The sequence below is a fragment of the Mytilus galloprovincialis genome, chromosome 1 (genome assembly GCF_965363235.1).
Source record: "Mytilus galloprovincialis chromosome 1, xbMytGall1.hap1.1, whole genome shotgun sequence".
Lineage (NCBI taxonomy): Eukaryota > Metazoa > Mollusca > Bivalvia > Mytilida > Mytilidae > Mytilus > Mytilus galloprovincialis.
Window position 1 is genome coordinate 39685531 of NC_134838.1, and position 24969 is coordinate 39710499.

A 24969-nucleotide genomic window follows, 5' to 3' on the forward strand; every position below is an offset into this window, starting at 1 on the left:
TTCAAAGCTCTATTATTCTAAAATTGTCGCTAACGGAAAATTTGGTTTTTTTCTTACAGCTTTTAACATGTGTAAATATTATAGGTATGCTCGAACGTCAGAAGTCTTTGTAATATGACTTTGATCATTATTTATAGTAGCTAGCGAGTGGTCATCATTTAAATCATGGTCAGAATGGACTCATTGTAGCCGAAGCTGTGATGGAGGTACGAGAGAGAGAATCCGGTATAGAAATTGTACGAAACCTCGACCTGTGCATGGTGGCAAAAATTGTACCGGACTTGATAAGGATATAATATTTGAAGATTGCAATACCAATATATGTACAATAAATCAAAATATTGTAAACACTCCAACCATATCAATGCCAATCACAAACGAATTTAAGACATCGAGTGTCTCTCCTCAAAAGACAGCAATCGTAAATCCTTTCGTATCGACACAGAATGTTAACGATGTGTCAACGAAGGAACCGACTGACACAACTGCAATCAGAAAACTTGGTTTTCTAGATAACACTACAGTAGAAGCTGAAAGAACTATTACTACACCCAAAAGCATAACCAAAGCTGCATTAACTCGACAGAATTTGAATGAATCCGTAACAGAAATGGAAAATATATGGGAGATGCAAACAACTTTAACAGATAACGACTTACAAGCCACATCAACAACAACAACAACAACAGAAAAAGGTACTTGTTTTCAAGCGATCCGTGCTAACAGTAAAATCAATTTTATCGTCACGACTCGAAGAAATGTGCATCCCAATACATGGCATCTGTAAATGAAATTATTGCTTCAAATATTTCAAAATAAGTAGCTGGAACAACGCCTGAGTCTTTTCAACACAACAAGCTTCTTTTAAAACTGAACAATTTTAAACTTGAGCCGATAGTCGAGTCAAACTAAGTTTTAACCTCAAACTAATTGCAACAGAAAATGTTTTAGTTCTAATCTATAGCATTAAGCCCTAAATATTCACAGAGAAAAATCTCATAAAATCTAACTTGAAGAAAACTCAATTTCAGCATTTTTAATTTCAAATTCAAATTAACATTGCAAGGGGAGATAAGTCCGAAAAATTGAGTCTTTTTTTTTTTTTTGGAAATATTTGACTATATTATATAATCTTCTGCTCATGAAATGTACAAACCGAAATATATTAAAATTTTAAATTTTTTAGTGCATTTTTCTTTAAAGAGAAGGCCAATTTGTGGCTAGGTAACCATCTAAAAAAAAATATGAAATTTGGTATTGTTTATATCTGTCCAGTATATTTGTTCAGCATCTACCTTGTTAAAGGAAACTTTAAACCATAAAAAGAAGAATATATGCTTTAATATTTTTTTTAAGTTTGAGATTCTTTACCTTGACATGTTGAAAAATTCAATTGAAGGTCAACCAATGAATTACAAAATTTAGATTGTAGTTTAATAAAAGATATGAAAACACCTTAATAGTTGTTTGGTATACTCTAAAGACGCCTTAGATATCAAGAATAAATATATTCCGTAGAATTGAAGCGGTAAAGTTATAATTTTGTATCAATTTTTATTGATATTTTCTGCCTTTTTTGCAGAGCTATCTCCCTTCTCAATGCAAATCTCCATAGGCATTTTAAATCATGATTTTTTAGTATTCCTCAAGTAAGATTTTATGAAACTCTTTCTGTGTATGTAAGGGGTAATTAAAAAATGAAATTTCTTTCTTAAATGGCTAATCATACGCTCAAATACATTAAAATACATGCAAAGCAACTGTCACCTCCATTTAAGAAAACTGATTAGTAAACGTAGTTGTATAAATAGCTTTACCTCTCACTTCGTATAGAATTCAATTACATTGGTAACAATGTGTGCAAAATGAACAGAATGATAGGTATTATAAAAAAATCGGTACACATTTTAACTTTCTGTTATAATCAAAGCCATATCAAAGTCAAATCCAATTGATAGAAAAATAAATTAATGTGAGACACCATATATTACTTAGATGTTATTGTACAGTTTCTCATTACAAATAAATACAAGAATTGCATACACAATCACTTCTATATGAATAATTAAGATACACTTTACTGCAAATTTTTAAATGCAATTACATGCTTTCTTTTGAAGAGTTGACACGTAGGGTCTTTTCAACAACAGAAGTGTCAAAGCCAAAATTTTGGAGAAGTAAAGGTCATTAAAATGTGAAATTGTCTTTTGATTAATTCGTGTTGGTATCTTAGTAACACTCTCCATTATCTTTTCAGATTTACTGAATGTTACTATTTCCCCAGCTTATGTTGATGTCCTTGAGGGACAATCTCAGTTAATCACATGTAATGTAACTGGAATACCGACAGCTACGTCCATTACATGGTTGTTCACACCAACTGGTTCTAATAAGTCAAATTCCTTAAACATAAGCAATGCAGATGAATATTCCGGTGGCACCATTCGGAATCCTTCCTTAACGGTACTAGATTTTCAATTGTCTGATGGTGGTACATATGAATGTTTTGTTACAAATGCTGTTGGAACAAGCAACAGCTCATCTTCAGTTCTTAGATTCATTCGTGAGTATATATAAGAAATGTCAATGTAAAGTGCTATATCAAATTCATATGTCGAGAAAAACGGTATTTTACTTTGAACTCATTTCAGAAATCTCAATCTATTTGGTTTGTTTGTCCCTTTTATCGTTTTACCATTACACATCATGTCAGAAAGAGACATTATGACTTACATAAAGTGATCATTTTTATCTTTCAATATAAAGATACAAAAATGATGATTCAAGATTCTGGTTTCCAAAGAAATTCCGATAGAAACAACCAAAGAAGTTTCGATAGAAACATTTTTCAATGATTATAACAGGTTGAAAAATCCAGATAAATTTCAGGAGTATTAAGACTTTTGAAGTCGTTTACCACATTTTATGAGAAAAATAAAACTGCAAATTTTAAACATTTTTTTTTTTTGTGCTGAGTCCTGAATTTATTTTAAAGTGAATTCCAGTGAAAGTTTTACATATTCTTTTTATTTTTTAGAGCACCTAACAATATCAGTAAATCCGTCAAATGGTACTGCTATTTACGGAGACATCTCGTACACGATTGAGTGTACTATAACTGGCATTCCCCAGGCTACATCATGGTCTTGGTTAAAGAGACTCACCACAGGCGGCACATTGACAACAATATCTATTGGAAGCAAATATAATATAGTAAATTCTGCCACTCTTCCACATTTAACTATCAACAGTATTGTGGAGGATGATGAACAGGACTACTTTTGTCAAGGGACCAATGATGCAGGAACACAAATCAGTACACATGCAAGGCTTATTGTTAATGGAGGTCAGTTCTAAGTTTAATCGGATGAAGTAAATAAAAACTACATTCTAATGACATTTAAAGCAATTGTACATTACATTATTAATTGCATTATTTAATTATTGTAACAATTGATCAGGGGAAAACTTGTCAACGAAATACACCATATAAAAGAATGTATAATTGAGATATATTGCTTGTGATAATGAAGAAAAAGAAATGCGCTTAGAATTAGTTTTATGTAATAAATCAAGATGAATTTTACTTCAAGTTTGGATAAGTTTTGTTTGAAACGCAATTGCGTGCATCCCTTTTGAAGTGTTGAATCCTGATGTCTTTTCAACAGCAAAAGCGCGAAATTCGAAATCGTGAAGAAATGCAAGTTATCATTTTATGTAAAATCGTCTTTTAATTAATTGCTTATAATGCCAAATAAACAATATCGAAAATGTTTATTATCATTTCAACTTTTTGAGACGGGTACCGAGATTTGCCCATATAGGATATGTTGTTTGTATATGAATAATCGCTTTCAAATGAATCCGTCTGAATTCTGTAGTTTTCATTTGTTTCCATGTACAGTACATGTACATTAATATTTGAATGGTCTATTAAAATTGTCTAGCAGTTTTGCTATCTTCATCCACATCAATTTGAAGTAATGCTCTTCCGGCTCTTGTAGCACACTTGTCTTCCGGCTCTTGTAGTTCTGGGTACACCGAGTAGCATCTAACATTGCTTCCGGCTCTTGTAGCTAACTACACCGAGTTGACCGCTACACCGAGTTGAGCATTACTTCCATGTGCATTACTGACATTGGTATTCCGGATCTTGTAGCCTAAGCTACAGTGAGTAAACACCTACTCTTATGCTCTAAAAGCTTTCCAATAGCTGCTACACCGAGTTTAAGTATGTCAATAATTTAGAAAATGCTGTGTCTGCCCCAAACCCAAATCAAGTATAAGTTTTTAGTTATTTTGTATTAAGAAGTTATGTAATATAGTATGATCTTTTTGACTAGAGTAATTTTTAGTGATTTATTGTGTATGTAAATATTTTGATATTATGTGTTTTATTAATAGAAATTATTAACTACTTTAGTTTTGTCTAATTATTACATTAGGCAGCGATATAATTAGAGAATCAGAATAGTAAGTCGACATCACTTTTCTTATTACTAAACTAGTGGTAAGATCTGTCGTCAAACTATCCATACATGTAAATGCAGAAATTGGTATATGAGAAGCTGCACTCCCTTGCAAATATGGGGTATATGTCAATGCATAGGATGATACTAAGCAGAGTCTTTACAGTACTCAGTAACTGTTAGACCTTATAGTAGAGTATATGGTATCATTTTTGAGCTGTGCACACACTTGGTCATCTTTATAGAGTTTTGTCTTAGGTTGTTTCTTGCTTCTAGGCATATGTATATGCACTTGGTTTATTTTCAAACTCTACAGAGCTCACAATGAGAAGTTACTTGCAGTACACTATGAACACTAAAACATCAGGAACATCTACAACTATACATGTATGCTGATTGAGCTCAGATTACGATACAACACTATTACTATATTTGTGTTACCATTCAAGGTGGGATAAGAATACAGTTGAAGGATCGAATTTGGTTTTCTATTCTAATTAGTATTTACAAAATAAATGCGAATATCTCTAGTTTTTTCTACCAAATGTCTTCTTCTGATTGTGACTGCGAAGTAATGAAACTGAGATGAGATCATTTTATTTACCGATGGTAATAATGCATTGTGGTTCCAAAAAGATAATCAGATACTTTATTACCTTATTAGGTTGATTGTGGATATGAAACTATACATTTGGTGGCTCTCTAATTTGTAACACGTTTTTTTTCAGGAATTTCCATTCTTTCAAAATATAAAGTCAAGTACTACAGCCCTGTAGCACTAAAATTGAAAACCACGAAAATTAAACAAAAGTTGCGTCATGAGGCACAAAGGATTCCATTAAAATTTCAACTTATTTCAATAACAGCGGATATCCATCGTTTAGGTTTTTCATGAACATTTTTTTATGCTGTTTTCATCTGTATAACACATTTTGATTTGCGTTATATCATTTATGTCTTACGCATAGTTATATACATGACTTTTGTACTTTAATTCAGTCACGGACCCGCGATATCACGGAAGTGTTCTAGTAATTCTAATAAAATCCCTTTGACATGATATAGTAAACTGTTTACATCCACTTCATTTGCACTTTGGCGAATAGTTATTTCATAGGTTTTTATATAGTTAGGTAATTTAAAAGTGAGTGTTGTTTGTGTTTTGTGTTAATTATTCAATTATCTCACTTGAATAGACTGGAAAACACGTGTTATATTTTATTTGTAGTACAAATATTTAAAAACTGAAGTTACCACCCATTATCATGTTCATTTGAATTATTTTAAAATATTTGAAAAACAAAACATTTTTTACTCTATTAAACTTATAAATTCAAAAGAGTGATAAACTATTTATATACAAAATACAACTAACATATCAACGAGTTCCTTCCCAAAAGTTAAATTGCAAGACTCAGAAATAAAAAAACACCGAAAATTGCATTATATTCTTATTTAGATAAAAGGATTCATTTCAATGTGTAGGGGTGCGCTCTGACCTAATAACGGGAACTGAAGGTTACGGCGTCAATTCTTCCAAAATTCTGGTAGGCAGTGGTGTTCTCGCCAATGGACTGTTATAATTTACAGCGCCGACGGAGGAGAACCTGTTACTGCTTTACAAGGTGTAATTTCTTCTGGCTTCGAAGAATTTATTTAGGAACGGATCTCTTTCTATCTTCATTCATTCTCTTTATTCTTTAAGACTCTCTTTGAATTTTTCAATTTTTTCTCACTGTCTACATGGTCTATGTTTCACACTTATCTCTTGCATACTCTCTTTTACTTTCTCTCATACGCTGTTTCTTACACTCTTGCTTTCTCTCCCATACTCTTTCTTACTTTCTCTCTCACACTCTTTTTTACTTTCTCTCAATCTGTAACAGTGTGACTGTTTGTGTCTGTGAGAGAGAGAGAGAGAGAGAGAGAGAGAGAGAGAGAGAGAGAGAGAGAGAGAGAGAGAGAGTCTAGGGGTGCTATAAACTATTTCGTTTATAAAACTAGGGGTTATTCCCCGACTAAAAATAGCCATGGTGGAAATCCCTTTATATACTTAATTGGTGAAAAAGTATCATGTTTTTTGTATTTGATTGTAAATATTAGTTACAATAATTAACTTTCAATTAAAACAGGTTGAATGATTAAAATCATTACGAAATTTTATTAAATATACATGTTTTAGGGGAGACAAAACTGTAAACATCCTGGTTTGTGTTTTTGGCAGTGAAAATGGAAAACTTATTTGCAGCCACTGTAGCTCTTTCCGGAGCAGGAGAGACTGTACCCTGAAACAAATTTTTTTTGAAAGGCCAGATAAAAACCTTTAAATTGCATGTACAGTTTTGATTATGTAAGATGTGTAGGTATCATGTCTTCATGGGTATGCACATGGCCTGATTTCAGGTTTTTTATGTTCAAATTAGACATCCCTCCCCCACCCATGTTCTTAGGATGGATTTTTTTAAATATATCAAAAGTACACTTTATTTTTATTTTATTATAAACTAGAGAACATTCTGATTCCAGTGATATCTAGTGTATATAAAACTAGAGGCTCTTAAGAGCCTGTGTCGCTCACCTTGGTCTATGTGCATATTAAACAAAGGAAACAGATGTATTCATGACAAAATTGTGTTTTGGTGATGGTGATGTGTTTGTAGATCATACTTTACGGATCATTCTTGCAACTTACAATTTTCTCTATCTGTAATGAACTTGGCCCTTAAGTTACAGAGGAAAACATTTTGTAAAAACTTTTAAAAATTTACCAAATTAATGAAAATTGTTAAAAATTGACTATAAAGGGCAATAACTCCTTAAGGGGTCAACTGACCATTTTGGTCATGTTCACTTATTTGTAGATCTTAATTTGCTGAACATTATTGCTGTTTACAGTTTATCTCTATCTATAATAGTATTCAAGATAATAACCAAAAACGGCTAAATTTCTTTAAAAATTACCAATTGGAGGGCAGCAACCCAACAACCAGTTGTCCAATTCATCTGAAAATTTCAGGGCAGATAGATATTCACTAGGTAAACAAGTTAACTCCCTGTAAGATTTGCGTTAAATGCTTTGGTTTCAGAGTTATAAGCCAAAATCTACATTTTACCCCTACGTTCTATTTTTAGCCATGGCGTCCATCTTGATTGGTTGTCCGGGTCACGGCACACATTTTTTAAACTAGATACCATAATAATGATTGTGGCTAAGTTTGGTTAAATTTGGTCCAGTAGTTTCAGAGGAGAAGATTTTTGTATAAGATTACAAAAATTTACAAAAAATTGGTAAAAAATGACTATTAAGGACAATAACTCCTTTAGGGGTCAACTGATCATTTTGATCATGTTGACTTATTTGAAGATCTTACTTTGCTGAACATTAATGCTGTCCAGATATTGATTGGAACACAATGTCAATAAACCCAAACGCACAAGATAAAGAAATACAAAAAGCCCTTATGGAAGTCCTAATGTCACACTCGATTACTCAGATCCATGAAACACCAACTAGAGGTGAAAATTTACTGGACATAGTGTTAACCACCAACCCGTCACTCATCAAAACATCAACAAATGCTCCAGGAATATCTGACCATGACATGATCATAACAGACTGTGATACAAAACCACAATACCAGAGTAAACGGCCACGTAAATGCTACATTTACTCGAAAGCAAAATGGGAAGATCTCCATGAAGAACTGGATACATTATCCAACAAAATCAGGGATATGAACCAAAACAACGCCACAGTACAAGAATTATGGGACACATTTAAATACGAACTCTACGTTAATTTGGACAGAACATACCATCAAAACTCATCCGCTCTAAAACAAGCTTACCCTGGATAAATCACAAAATTAGAAAAATGTTCAAAAAGAAAACCAGGCTATACCAACAAGCAAAGAGAACAAAGAACTGGTCAAACTACAGGCACTTTCAAAAAGAATGCAAAAGACAAGTCCGAAAGGCTGAATGGGAATACATCAACAACACCATAATGGAGGGACTAGAAAACAACAATCCAAAACCTTTTTGGAAATACATAAAATCTAGGAAACAAGACAACATTGGAGTATCACCTTTGAAAAGCAATGGGAAACTAGTGAATGGTAGTAAAGGGAAGGCAGAACTACTGATACAACAATTCAAAACAGTGTTTACAAGGGACAACGACAAAACACTGCCGAAAACAACAAAGCACATAAAGAACTCAATCCCATTCTTCGAAATAAAACATGAAGGAGTCGAAAAACTACTCAGGCAACTGAATCCATCAAAAGCTTCAGGACCAGACGGTATACCTAATAGAATCCTCAAAGAGTGCTCAAAACAACTTGCACCAGGACTCTCAATAATATACCAAAAGTCAATAAATACTGGAGAACTGCCAAGAGACTGGTTAAACGCTAACATCTCGAGCGTCTTTTAAAAAGGAGACAAACATGCACCAGAAAATTATAGACCAGTATCACTAACATCTGTGCCGTGTGAAATACTTGAACATATCATCTGTAAGCACATACTAAACCATTTAGACAAACACAGGGTACTAACATCATTCAACCATGGATTCAGATCCGGATACTCGTGTGAAACACAGCTACTAGTCACACTGCACGACTTCATGAAATCACACGATGCTGGTAACCAAATTGATGTTGCTATCCTGGATTTTTCAAAAGCATTTGACACAGTTCCACACAACAAACTCCTGCACAAACTAGATGAATATGGTGTGAGAGGACCACTGAATAAATGGCTAGAAATGTTTCTAACTCAGAGAAGGATGAAGGTTGTCATTGATGGAGAGAAATCTGAAGAAGCTACAGTGGATTCAGGAGTGCCACAAGGAACCGTACTCGGCCCCCTTCTCTTCCTCTGTCATATCAATGATCTCCCGGACTCAGTTAAATCAACTGTTTGACTTTTTGCTGATGATTGTCTGCTATACAGAAATATAAAAACACAACGGGACCACACACTGTTACAACAAGATCTGCTTAGCCTAGAAAAATGGGCCAAAGACTGGGGTATGCGTTTCAATGCAAAGAAATGTTACATCCTGAGCATTAAGAACAAAAGCCAGAAGTTCTATACCCTTGATGGACACATACTCCAACAGGTCAAACACAATCCATACCGAGGACTACAGATATCGGACGATCTGAAATGGACCAATCACCCACATTTCAAATGTAGCTAAGAAAGCAAATTCTACACTAGGCTTTCTTAGACGCAATCTAAGATTCTGCCCAAAAGACTGCAAGAAAACAGCATACATTTCATTGGCGAGATCTACGATGGAATATGGGGCAATTGTATGAGACCCTTATACATCAAACAACATCAACCAATTAGAAAGAATCCAAAGAAGAGCAGCTCAGCCTCGATTCATCACAGGGGATTATAAATCAAGAGAAGAAGGATCGGTCACCAAAATGCTAACAGTACTTGAACTTGAAAACCTACAGTCCAGAAGAAAAAGCCAAAGACTGGTATTTCTGTACAAAGTGGTTGATGGGTTGGTCCCAGCTATCAAACCTGACGAATTTTTGGTAAAAAAAAACAAACCAAAAGGACAATCAAACCGACACGCTTTGTAGACTTTGAAAGCACAAACATAGTGAACAACTCAGTAAAAAACAACTCAAAGGCAATTGAAACTACAAACTGTAAAACTGAGCAATTTTAAAAGAACTCATTCTTTGTCAAGACTGTGATTCACTGGACCCAACTGGAAAAAGAAATAGTGTGCGCCAAATCAGTTGAGAGCTTCAAAACAGCTCTCCAACGCCGACAATATGCGCTCTCTCTCCCGTCGAGTAAAAGCCAGTATTGGTACCTTCGACGTAACGATACAGATACAGATAATGCTGTGTACAGTTTCTCTCTATCTATAATAATTTTCAAGATAACGAAAACGAACAAAATTTCCTTAAAATTACCAATTCAGGGGCAGCAACCCAACAACCCATTGTCAGATTCATCTGAAAATTTCAGGACAGGTAGATCTTGACCTGATAAACAATTTAACCCCTATCAGATTTGCTCTCAATGCTTTGGTTTCAGAGTTATAAGCCAAAATATACATTTTACCCCTATGTTCTATTTTTAGCCATGGGGGCCATTTTGGTTTGTTTGGCGGGTCACCGGACACAATTTTTAAACAAGATACCCCAATGATGATTGTGGCCAAGTTTCGTTAAATTTGGCCCAGTACTAGTTTCAGAGGAGAACATTTTTGTAAAAGTTAACGGCGACGAACGACGACGACGGACGACGGACGCCAAGTGATGAGATGAAACTGAGAGGAGAAGGGCAGAATTCTTTAAAAAAAAATGTATCCAAATATGTAATAATAAAACATATACCTTCATATGCTATTTTTTGCGTAAAATGTCAAAATTTTGTATATTTGCTCAAAATTCGGATTTGTGGCCGTATTTTCCCTTTCGAAAGAAAGACATAACTTTTTTGTTTTAAAAGATAAACACAAATTGTTTTTTGTTAAATAATTTGTAATTTCTGTATTTTATAAGTACTATCCTCAAAATTTATACATTTTTTATTCAGAAATAACTCATATTCATCAAATGTTCATGAATGTAGAAAAAAAAAAATTTTTTTACTGTATATTTATCAAATTAAAAAAAAAAAGGCACTATTTACGTTTTCATGAAAATTGGCACAAATAATCTTCTTGCGTAATCAAACCAAATGGCATTTTGAAAAAGAGGGGTCCATGAACTCGTTTTCAAGTTCAATAAGTTTGAATGATAAAAATCAGTCGAAAACTGAATCTTTTCCCGATAAGTCGTAGTTTGACGTCGCGAAAATAACAATTTACGTTAGCAACGTCATTACCTCCCATGTAACTGTATCGTATGCCCTTTTAAATGGTGGAATTAAATATCTAACGTTTGTAAACTTAACCATATCTGTTGATATTCGGTGTGGTTAAACAGATATATCATGTTAGGCAGGGTTCAGTTGCGGAGCCAGATTTTTTTATAATGGGGTCGTGGTGTCACTGAATGCCATAGGAGGAGGCCCGCTACAGTTATGCTAGAGTGATTTCCTATGTAATCAACCACATTTTCCCAACGAAAGTCCCCCCCCTCCCCGTTCCCGTCTGTATCCGCTGGGGTTATATGTGAAAAAGTTCAGTTGGGAGGAAAATTTAGGTTTAGACCATGTCCCTTCTTTTTCTCTGTGTGTATACCACAAGGATATAAAGTTTTTATGAATGAATGGATATGGACATTGTGTACTGGAATAAAAGAGATGATTTTTCATTTCCTATCGTTAATTATCTATTTTTAGATGGTGACGTTCCCATGTCACCATCTTATGGTGTTTATATATCTCAACTTGTACGATTCGCTCGTGTATGTAACAACGTATTAGATTTTAGCGAGAGAAATTTATGTATTACTGAAAAATTATTACACCAGGGTTTTCGATATCACAAACTGGTCAAAACATTTACTAAATTTTATCACCGGTATAATGAAATAATTCGTAAATATAACTCAACATGCAGACATCTTATACGTTCAGGTATTTCACATTCAATCTTTTTGGTATTATTCTTTACAAAGCACAAAAATGTCAATATTCACCTCAAAAGCTTACAAAACCTTTATACAGACTTATTAAGAAGGGATATAGTTACGATACTGTTGTCAGGTCATTAAAGAATGCATATTTTGACTTTAATATTGATTCACTTATAGGGTCTTTGCATCGGAACTATACACATTTATTTTTTTTAAAACAGTTTTTGGCATGACACGGGTTATGTTCTTCTCATATATTTTATGATAGTATGATACTAAACCCCTAACGGGAGGGATTGTGCCTGATATTCATATGATGAAAACATAATCTTTCAATCAGTTTAATTGAGGTCTGGAGCTGGCATGTCAGTTAACTGCTAGTAGTCTGTTGTTATTTATGTATTATTGTCATTTTATTTATTTTCTTTTGAAATCGGACTCGGACTTCTCTTGAACTGAATTTTAATGTGCGTATTGTTATGCCTTTACTTTTCTACATTGGCTAGAGGTATAGGGGGAGGGTTGAGATCTCATAAACATGTTTAACCCCGCCGAAATTTTGCGCCTGTCCCAAGTCAGGAGCCTCTGGCCTTTGTTAGTCTTGTATGATTTTTAATTTTAGTTTCTTGTGTATAATTCGGAGTTTAGTATGACGTCCATTATCACTACATACTAGTATACATATTGTTAGGGGCCAGCTGAAGGACACCTACGGGTGCGGGAATTCTCGCTACATTGAAGAACCATTGGTGGCCTTCGACTAGTGTCTGCTCTATGGTCGGGTTGTTGTCGCTTTGACACATTCCCCATTTCCTTTCTCAATTTTATTTGTCTATTCAAAAAAAGAAAATGTCATTAAATACAAGAAATAAGGCAAGATTGAAAAAGGAAATGTTGAGGTCATTAGGCCGAATTGGTGACCAAGATATCAGTGTCAATGCAGGATGATAGTTTTCAATAATTTAGGAGGGGGTCTTTCAGCGATTTTATCATTTGTTATTAGAAAGCATGATAAACGCGGGGTATCCAACTCATTGTACAACATCTTGGTGCAAATAAGAATACGCACCTTCGGGTGCGAGAGTTTCTCGCTGCATTGATCCCTGAACTAGTAACATATATTTGTTTAGGGGCCAGCTGAAGGACTCCTCCGGGTGCGGGAGTTTCTCGCTGCATTGAAGACCCATTGGTGGCCTTCGACTGTTGTCTGCTCTATGGTCGGGTTGTTGTCTCTTTGACACATTCCCCATTTCCATTCTCAATTTTACATTGAGAATAAAAGAGTGGTGCATGTGTGACAGCGATAATTGTTCATGTATTTCTTATGTTAAATAATAAAAGTAACTTTTCTGTGGACTCTTTAACTTTTATCATTCGGACATTTTTGTCAAGTTCAGCCACTTAATCTAACAGGTTTTGATTCACATGTATGTGCTTGTTACATGAATTAACATTATGTACTTTTAATCCGTTTGCCACTTTCTATACACAATCTATATCTTATCATTAGCACTTTTTGTTAGTTTCTAGTTAATCACATATGTAATGCTAGGCAATTAGTAATCCGGCGAGCTAAGATACATTTTGTGTACGCAACACATAAGAATGTGTACGAATACTTTACGAATGCGAATACTTTATTTCTCATAAAATTACAATTACATAGTTATATAGAACATACATAAATATAACTATAAGGTAAACTTATAACAAGCATGTGTGAACAATACAATAAAATTAACTTGGAGGACTGACTTTCACATTTATGAATTTACATAATTTTTCTAAAACCCGTGATAAACTTTTAATATTGTATTTGAACGTGTATTTCAAAGTATACTTCAAACCGTTATAATCATCTTAACTGTTGATAATTAGAAATTCAATTGATTTTTTATTGACCAAGATTGTTTGATTCTCCTCATACCATAATTTCTGATATTGCAGAGTTGTCAAACATCCCTGATATATAGATATATATACACATAACAATTGAGTTACATATACACATAACAATTGAGTTACATATACACATAACAATTGAGTTCTTCGTTTGAAACAGAAAACATGACTTATTAACACGAATTTTGTGTACAGAATCATAAAGTCAATGTACAGTTTCAAAGGCAAACACAAATCTCTTAGATTTTCTATTGACGGTCTAGTGTTTACCACTACTTATGCTTTTCTAAATCTGATTCAAGTGTATATGATTTAATTTTTTTGAGAAAGCAACATTCAAACAGTATCCGTGTTTTGAATTATATAATAAAGGAATGTTCTACATGAGAAAAAGAATTAAAATATTAAAGTTTTTTTTTGCTTGATAAAGTTCTGAAAAGCTGAGTGTCTGGATGGAGTATACATTTGTATATACTAGTACATAACAGAGAGCAATAGCAGAACGAAGAATGAATGGAAACAAAATTAAATTCAGAATAGAGAGAAAAAAATTATAAAAATTATATAAAAAAAAAAATAATAATAGAATAACATATCAAGAATAGAGAATAATGGAACGCTAACATATAAAGAATAGAGAATAAAGGGGAAAAGTTATTAAAAAAATAGGGAAAATTACATAGAAAAATTAAATAATTCAAAATGGAATGACTCTCCATTTAAACCTTCATAGTATGTGCCGAGTTCAAAAAAAAAAAAATAACAATTCGTTATATGGCTTTTCTGGATTAACCTTCAGCAAGAACGATTAAAACCGAATATTTAACAATGATATCAAGAACAGTTACAGAGCTATATAATAAATACCCAAAAAAATGGAAAAAGTTAAATTTAAATCTAAGGTCAATTTTGCCCGGTAGTTGAAACATATGATATATATACATTTTATAATTTCACGATAAATTTTAACTTGATATTTAATACAAAACGGTGTTATTTAATTTTGGCAAATTCCTCTATAAGAATACTTTTTTGCTTTTTTTTTTTTAAGGTCATACGAAATCGTCATTTAATAAAATATAAATTTATAATCCATTTTACTGTTAAATAATCCAGTTAAACCTTAATCCAGGAGAATGAATATTTAAAGGTATATAATATACGCGTAACATACTTTTGAATTGGTTACTTAATTTCCCCTGTATAGAAATAGGTGTACTTAAAACCATTTAAAACCCGCTAGCGAAATAAATTACAAGAAGACAAACAGTCATTGCCAAATTTTAAACGGGTGTTCAATAGGACTATTATCAAAATAGAAATACTCAGAGTCTTTTTATACCGAATTCAATGATTAGAAGTTGAAGTTCTTCAATTTTGGTGTATACAGTTTTAATGACACCTATGAATGGATAAAGGAGTATTTATTATGTGAACGTGACGTCGAAGATACAGTTTATTATACAGTGATATACATTTATATACCTTCTTGTTCGTTTCGGGAGAATTAGATACAACAGTTGTAATTGTGGAAGAATAGTCAACCAGTTGACGGTGGCCGCTTACCGGAAGAAGAAGAAGAAGAATTGGTTTAGCAATGCACGTGATCAGCCAAACACAAACACATCAGCCAAGGGGTTCAATTGCAGTAGGGCGAGATGGGTATCTTTCGCCGGACTACCATCACCATTCGCCACATTCGCCACATTTTTTGCGAAAACATCGCCGGAACGCATCATGTGATTCCAAACGGTCCGAACTTATTCCTGAAAGATGTGAGCCTGATTCTGACCATGAATCCGTTTGTTTGATAGAAAAGCCAGAGTTCCTGGAAACTACCAGTTTAACGGATGGTCATAATTGCAAACAAGAAGAATGCGAAAGGATTATTATCAATGTCAGTGGTCTAAAGTTTGAAACACAACTGCGGACACTCAATAGACTTCCGAACACTCTTCTTGGAGATAAGTTTAAAAGAGAATATTACTGGGATGCTAAGCGGAAGGAATTTTTCTTTGATCGACATCGACCAAGTTTCCCCGCTATATTGTATTTTTATCAAAGTGGCGGTAGGCTTTTAAGACCTATTGAAGTTCCAACTGATGTTTTTCTAACCGAGTTGCAGTTTTTCGAGCTTGGGGCCACTGTTATTACTGCTTATAAGGAATCTGAAGGATTTTTAATTGAAGATACTGGACATGAAATAATGCCAAAGAATCCTCTTCAAAGAAAGATCTGGGAACTTTTTGAATACCCAACGAGCTCAATACTTGCTAAAATTTTTGCATTGTTATCCGTCATTTTTATAGTTGTTTCTGTTGTCAATTTTTGTGTGGAAACTTTACCTCAGTATGCAAATATGGGGTGTATAAATGTTACACAGATTCATCCTGGAAATGTTACTTCTCGTAAAGAGGTTCCTGTCTTTGCGCAGCCTCTTTTTATCATAGAAGCAACATGCATGTCGTGGTTCATTATAGAGTTAATATTTAGAGTCATCAGTTGTCCTTCTAAAGTACTTTTTATAAAGAATTTCGTCAACTGGATTGATATAGTTTCAATTATGCCGTTTGTTGTATCGTTAGCCATGCTGTTTATAACTGGAGAATGTGAGGGATCGTCAAAAACTGGTGCTATATCAGTTCTTAGGGTTTTAAGAGTTGCAAGGATACTGAAATTGAGCAAGCATTCTGAAGGACTCCAACTTCTAGGAAAAACTTTAAGAGACAGTGTACAAGAACTAATGATGTTCGTTCTTTTCCTTGGAATAGGAATTGTTATATTTTCAGGTGCTATTTTCTATGCGGAACTATCTCAAGAAAACACGCACTTTACTAGCATTCCGGGATCGTTTTGGTGGGCAGTCGTTACCATGACAACTGTCGGGTACGGAGATATGTATCCGGTTGGCATTTTTGGAAAGATTATCGGCACATTGGCAGTTTTATGTGGATTGCTGTCAATTGCATTGCCAGTTCCTGTTATTGTTACAAATTTTAGTAACTATTACCGCGCATCTACTGGTAGAAGTGGCTTTTGAAATTTGAAAGTTTCAAACAGAAATTTCTGTCAATGTATACACTTAAAATGATATAATTCATTTGAATGCTTATTTTGAAAGTCATCTATTGTTTATTTTGACAAATGAAAACTGGACGAAAACATTTATATATAAGAAAGTAAAATCAAAATAAGGAAACTTTAATATGCATGAGAATAAAATCAAAATAAGGAAACTTTAATATGCATGAGAATAAAATCAAAATAAGGAAACTTTAATATGCATGAGAATAAAATCAAAATAGATAATATAACCAGCATCGAATTTATTTTAATTCATGTTGGATCAGGAATTCATTATGCAAGATTACTATTTCAGTATATTGAACTTAGCTGCATTACCAATTTAGTTTTTACGGATTATTTTGTTATAATTAGTTTACTTCAACATTATTCTAATCCTGTTATTCGTAGCGAAAGTTTCAAAAACATTACGTCACATTCATGGTTACCATTGTTCGGCATTATTTGCTAAAGGATATTAAAGTAGTAATAAAGGTTTAAAAAGAAAAACTCATCAAATTTATATTGTGTTTAAGTTATGAATGAGTCTCGTGTATTTTCATTTAAGATTTCAGATAAACACATTATTTAAACACTTCTGGCAATTTTACAATATATTATATTTAGGACTATTGTCATTTTTTATCGTCAGATGAAAAACTTTTTATAACTATGGCTGTACATGTTTTATACTTACATTTGGATAAAAGAAAATGTGTGGATTTGAAGTATGTCGAAATGTATATATTACTAATGTCATTTAAAACTACAATGTCGCTCGAATGTGATTTACCAATTAGTATTAAATAAAGCAGGTTAAAAGTTTTATAATTATTTTCGTCTCTTTTGTGCTGTTTTAAATTCCCTTTCGTGCTATTTGCTTTATCAACAAAGGTACGGCAAAATTTGGCTTACAGCACAGGTTTATTATACCTAGTAACCGTGTGGAAAGTCAACAGTCGATTTAAAGTGTTTTCGTAAGATTTTGATAAAAAAAAAACCGCAGTATAAGCTCCAAAATGTGTCAAGACAGTCCAAAAAGATAATGAGAGCATTGGCTGAATGTTCACTCAGATGGTTCAAAAATCTAATGACTGTAGAAAAATTGATATATACCCATCTCACCGAGGAATTTATATGAAGCCAGGGGTGTTCTCCTTTACCCCACAGTGTAAATCATGTCATGCAAGTTCCCGATTATTGCCAAAAGGGGGATTTAAGTAATAACAGGTAACCATCTGAGGTAACCATACAGCCTTCAAAAATGAGAAAAGCCATACTGCATAGTCAATTATAAAAAGCTCTGACATGAAATGATGTGAAAAATGTCAAATCAGAAAACTAACGGCCTGATTTTTTACAATGCAATTCACGAAAACAAATATGACAGACGTAAAACAACGAAAACCACTGAACTACAAGCTCCTGACTTTCGAACTTTTTTCATCCGAGCGTCACTGGTTAGTATTGTGTGGACGAATCTGGCGTATTAAATTTTAAACCTGGTACCTTTTGTTAGCTATTATTCTTGTGTTTCTCTGTCCTATATGTTCTCCCATCTATTTGTATAATTGTAGTCTTATCATGTAATGTTGTCATTTAAAGGTTATATTTAACATTGGCATAAAAACGGGAGGTTTGGCATGCCACAAAACCAGGTTCAACCCACCATTTTTTTCTTCAAATGTCCTGTACCAACTGCCAACTTCAATCTATAAAAATACAATTCACAAAAAAAAAAAAAAACAAAAACAAAAAACATACATGACAGATATGAACCAGATATGAACCTCCAATGAGTGACAGCCTGACTCGTTACAGGTCCATAAAGAATATGATAGTATCAAACATGTTTGTGAGCGGTCAACTCTCATCTAACCTGTTACAGTGGTGTTATAGCACGACAAAAGAAGAAAATGTAAAAATCCGTTGCATTTTGCTAAAAAGATCGGTACGAAGTACAAAATTATCTACATAAAAGCACTAAACATATATCGGCGACACAAGAGCACTCGCAGTTACTGAAAGCTAGTTTAAAGCTTAAAACAACAAATACATAAATAATGTTTTCACGGATCTAAGTATAAATCAGAGCACATCCAACGGTTTTAATGTAAAGAGATAAGCAATCAGAGTTACGCTTGAACTTACGCAATGCCAAACTATAAGTGGATCGTATTTAATTTTACGGGCTCTATAAACGACATCACCGTTCTGATATCCCGTTTAAATAATAATTCTACAGGTGCGGACAACCTTCCTAACAAAATCTTTGTAGACATGGAAAAATTGCGGAAGGTAAAAGTTTTAATTTATTGTTGGTAACGAGATCAATTGCTTAATTTTTCGCCAGGTATCTACTATACATAGATTTCGCTCATTGGAATCTATAACATCCTTACAGACACGGACATGGTAAACGAGTTGTGATAGGTAAACGCAGTAAGATTGGCCAGCAGATTTATGCTTTTGTGCCGATTGACATTACATTTTCGACAAAAAAAAAACTCTTTCATTGTGCCACAAACCATATTACACTTGTGCCAATATAATACATCTCATTTTCGCGAACAATAACCCTAGTCAACAATACAGTTGCTGTGAGGGGGTCAATTCACAACAGCATAATGTATTGCACAAAAGCAAAAAAAGGGCAATAAACAATTTAATTTTTTTTTTGGGGGGAGGGGGGTTAACTCGTAACAGCAAAGTGTATTGCACGAAGGCAAAAAATTGTAATCCTATAACCAATTGAGTTCTTTGACTGTTATTCTGTGTCAGAAACCTATTATGTGTCAAATATTTAATTGCAATCCAAATTCAGACCTGTATCAAGCGTGAATATTGTGTCCATTTTTTCGGGTTGGGGTTGGACCTCTGCAGTCGTATCCAGCTGCGCTCAGGGAATCAATTTTTGTAATTAAATTTCAATCAGACGCACACCGTCCTTCAGTCTTTGTTCTAATTCTACGTTATTTGTTTGTCACTTTTAAACATTAATAGAGGCGGGTTAAATAAAGCATGATTATTTACACATCAGATCGTACTGGTTACTGGAACTTTGGATTCACCAAACTTGGTACCAAGTCTTCATAACTGAGAAACAGTCAATATATGCCCACAATTTATGTATATATATATCTGTACCAATAATTTCTTATACCTATACCAAACCTATTGCAACTAAAATTTTCAATTACAAACGCGTTTTGCAGGATCTCGATATTGACGACTTCAAGTCTAAACCTCCTGATTGCACTTGTGCTAGTTCCAAATTCACATATAATCCTGCTGGCCACGTTATTACCGGTGACCTTAACATTGTTAATAACACTTCTCTACGAAATGTGTTATCGAAAGGTCCCAAATATCGTGAGCCTAAATCCATCAATTGGAAATACAACTTTAAAATTTTGATGGATTCAGTCGAGGATTATGCCAGGCAATGGGCTAAGCGCGAGAAGGAAGACGTAGACACTCTTTCCGAATGGATTAAGGCAGTGAGGTCGTTGATACAAATCAGAATTAAGAAACTGAATGGGTCCATCAATGCCCATGCTACGTCAATCTTTAAAGACCCAAATGTTGCAAAACACCTATCCGACCTCCATGACAAATATGTTGTTGTTCCTGCAGATAAAGCCCCAAATAACATCGTTTTTGTGTGTAAAAGTCACTACATCAACTGCTTGATAAACGAATTAGGTATTGACAATTCACTTGGTAACTCAACATATACCCTCACGACACTTACCAAAGAGGAAATCCTGGATAATCATAGGTCTGTTCTATGTTCCTTTGGAATTTCAACCAAAGATGAAGAACTGGATCTTCCATCACTGTATTGGATACCTAAACTACATAAGTGTCCTTACAAACAACGGTATATTGCTGGGTCTTCCAAGTGCTCCACGAAACCTCTTTCTAAATTATTAACATCTATTTTATCAGCAATCAAAGACGGGCTTCAAAGTTATTGTGAAACTGCCTATTCTAGAGGTGGCGTGAATCAGATGTGGATACTTAAAAATTCAAAAGATCTTTTAGAGTACATACAATCTAACTCTCTTTCATCTTGTAACAGTATTAAAACATTTGACTTTTCTACCCTGTACACAAGTATTCCACATTCCAAACTAAAAGACAAATTGAAAGAGTTGATATTACTTTGCTTCATAAAAAAGAATGGCCAACGTAGATACAAGTATCTTGTCTTAGGGAGGGATAAATCCTACTTTGTAAAGAATCACTCTGATTCAAACAAAAAATTCTCTGAAACTGATATTATCAAGATGCTTGATTTCTTGATTGACAACATATTTGTTACGTTCGGAGGACGTGTTTTTCAACAGACTGTCGGCATTCCAATGGGAACAAACTGTGCCCCTCTACTCGCCGACTTGTTTCTTTATTATTATGAGGCTGACTTCATGCAGGAACTTCTTAGGAAGAAAGATAAGAAGTTAGCAATATCCTTTAACTCTACTTTCCGCTATATAGATGATGTTCTTTCACTAAACAATTCAAAATTTGGTGACTATGTGGAACGCATCTATCCAATCGAACTAGAGATAAAGGATACTACAGATACAGTTAAGTCGGCTTCATATCTTGACTTACATCTAGAAATTGACAATGAGGGTCGGTTGAAAACAAAACTTTACGACAAAAGAGATGATTTCAGCTTTCCAATTGTGAACTTTCCATTTCTAAGTAGCAACATTCCAGCAGCACCTGCATACGGGGTATATATCTCCCAATTGATACGATATTCCCGTGCTTGCATTTCCTATCATGATTTTCTTGATAGAGGTTTGCTGCTCACAAGGAAGCTATTAAACCAAGAGTTCCAAATGGTGAAGTTGAAATCATCCCTTCGTAAATTTTACGGACGCCATCACGAGTTGGTTGACCGTTATGGAATAACCGTTTCACAAATGATATCGGATATGTTCCTTACGTCGTAACTACAATCCCCTTTCATGAATATGACCTACCGAATTAGACTATTTACCGGATTTGTAATCACTTAAGCAACACGACGGGTGCCACATGTGGAGCAGGATCTGCTTACCCTTCCGGAGCACCTGAGATCACCCCTAGTTTTTGGTGGGGTTCGTGTTGTTTATTCTTTAGTTTTCTATGTTTTGTCGTGTGTACTATTGTTTTTCTGTTTGTCTTTTTTATTTTTAGCCATGGCGTTGTCAGTTTGTTTTAGATTTATGAGTTTGACTGTCCCTTTGGTATCTTTCGTCCCTCTTTTATGAATTCATTAAAACAGTTTTGTATCATTCAAAATCGCTAGTTATTTAATTTGATACCTTTATTATCAAAATATATTTTACATATTGATATATGCGTAAAAACTATTTTGTTGTAAATATGAATTTGATTTTTTTTTTATAGACTCATTTTTTTATGATATTACTCCATGGTTATGTTCCTCAATTAACAATTGTGGAATGATCGTCAGTTTGCAAAGACATACGCTCATACCGGTGCAAGTGGGGGTTTCTTAAACCTGCAGTGAGGTGAGAGCTATTTTGCTCCATGTTGAAGGCCTCAATGTGACTGACTATGCGATGAAGAACAGCAATAAAAAAAGCTGTTCCTTTGCTTTTTGTGTTTTACTATGCATAGTTTTATGTCATGGATGGGTACATCTCCTTCCTAGTAAATAGTATTTTGATAAATGATAGATCTATAATGAAAAGATATGTTTAATACTTATGAATGTTACAACATAGTTTTGATAGCATAATTTAACATATTCATCATAAATCACATTCATCATCACCAAAAAATAAAAACATTTAACAGTTACACTGATTAGTTTTTTCCTAATGGCTTTGCAACTTTTTTTCGATAGTTTTTTGTGTGTATATCTATTCAATTTGTCTCCGTTTTTCACATTATATATCCTAAATGTGAGATTTTTAAAAATTACAATAGCATTATGTTCATTTTGTCTTCTCTAACATGTGAAGACTGCAATTTTATACCTTTAAGTTACTTTGAGTACTAGTAAAATGACAAATGTTTATGAACTCAATGACTCACACAATTTCTTCATCGTGAGCATAAAATTTGATTTCTTGCAGAAACACTCTGAAAAGTAAATGAAGAATAGAATGAAATATTAGCCAATGGCGATTAAAGAGTCCCAAAATTTAACGAAGCCATTTCAATTTCAAGCAAATTTTAATAATTGAATAAGCGAATCTTTGAAAATTGTGAGGTAAGTAACGAACAATTCAGTATGAGATCTTTCTTAGTTAAGGGGTTTGATCTTTAACTCAAATTATGTTGAGTGTTCTCTACGCGATATAGTTGAAAAATTGAATGAATAGTTAAGATATTGGTAACTCTATATAGTCATATGCCAGGGCGGATCCAGGATTTTAATTCAATTAGGGGGTCGCAAACATTCAAAAAAAATTTTGGAGGTAAAATTATCTATATATTCTTCTACTGAGCTGAAGAGAACCCATGCTATTTTAGGGGACGCACGTCTACCACGCCCAAGCCTGAATCCGCCCCTGATTTAAGCATGCTAGAAAACGTAAAAAATGGTCGATGGGCATGTTACCTGGTTATAATTATGAATATTAACAGCTGTGATGTAAACCATGATAAAATACGAAAAGACGTCACAGGTAAGCGCGTGCAGTAATATAAGGTCGATTTTGACTTGCAAGCCAATAATGCATCAGTGGTGGGTTTTTCTCTGTCACTTCTTCTTTTTCACAATTGAACCAAACCAATCAGGAAATATTAGTTTTAAATCTGCTGATACAAATGATCGAAACAACAAACAAAATCACGCTTTATTTCTTTTTAATAAATAGAAACTTATATCCCTTTAAAGAAAACCGGCCTTGAAGAGCTTAATTAAATGAACTACAAAAAGGATTATACGAGTGAATACACTGAAGCAATTAATTTTGTACAATTCTGTATTTTTATACCTTTACACGTATTTCAATTCAAAACATTTAAATATAATTGTATATCTCGTTATAAGACGAACTAAAAATATTTGTAAGAAATATTTTACCGGGATAAGAAGACTCCAACTTGTTTGCTACCCTATCTTTAATCATGGGTGGGTGAACACACTTTTATCATACAATATATATTGAGGATATAGCAGGTAATAATTATCAGGTGAATTGTCTACTTAACAAGTATGAACACACAAAATGGATCACGATAGCGGATGTGTTAAAGATATGGGAGAAGAAATTTGTTTTCTTGGCGACATCGAAAAAGCTGTATCATGTGGATTGAGCGAAGAAACGGACAGTGATATTCACATGTGTACTGACGAGGAATGTCGACGTATTATTATAAATGTAAGTGGACTGAAATTTGAGACCCAAATCAAAACATTGAATAGATACCCCAACACTTTACTTGGGGATAGAACTAAAAGATGCTTTTACTGGGACAAAAAAAGAAATGAATTTTTCTTTGATCGTCATAGATTGACGTTTCAGTCTATTCTTTATTTCTATCAGAGTGGTGGGCGTCTGAAACGACCACCAGAGGTGCCATCTGATGTGTTCCTGCAAGAAATTAAATTTTATGAACTCGATGAAGAAATTGTTGAAGCTTATAAAGAGAAGGAAGGGTTCCCACCAGATGAAACAGAACCACTTTTGCCATCTGGGAATTTACCGGCTAAGTTATGGCTCTTGATGGAATATCCAAATAGTTCTGTTGGCGCCAAAGTAATGGTTGTTTTGTCTGTTTTGTTTGTAACAGTTTCCATAGTAACCTTTTGTATAGAGACATTGCCGATGTTTAAAAACTGTGTTTGTATGAACGCGTCTATTGAAATAAGGAATGAAACCGCATACATTAACGTGCCAAATTTCAAGCATCCTCTGTTTGTGATTGAAGCCTTTTGCATGACATGGTTTATTTTGGAATTGTTATTGCGTTTTATAGTGTGTCCATCTAAG

At 33.8% G+C, this 24969-nt stretch overlaps 2 protein-coding genes across 2 annotated transcripts in view; both read left to right on the forward strand.

Moving 5' to 3' along the window:
- The window catches only part of LOC143074047 (uncharacterized), a 45361-nt gene extending 40943 nt beyond the window's left edge, over positions 1-4418 (forward strand). The window contains exons 19-21 of the mRNA XM_076249601.1: positions 138-695; positions 2258-2563; positions 3038-4418. Of these exons, the coding sequence (XP_076105716.1) occupies positions 138-695; positions 2258-2563; positions 3038-3357 (1184 nt within the window). The 3' untranslated portion in view covers positions 3358-4418. The remainder of the gene's footprint in view (positions 1-137; positions 696-2257; positions 2564-3037) is intronic.
- Positions 4419-15158: 10740 nt separating this feature from the next.
- Positions 15159-17819, forward strand: LOC143074068 (potassium voltage-gated channel subfamily A member 1-like). The gene has a single exon (XM_076249618.1). The coding sequence runs from the start codon at positions 15537-15539 to the stop codon at positions 16977-16979; it is 1443 nt and encodes a 480-aa protein (XP_076105733.1). The 5' UTR covers positions 15159-15536; the 3' UTR covers positions 16980-17819.
- Positions 17820-24969: the final 7150 nt, after the last annotated feature.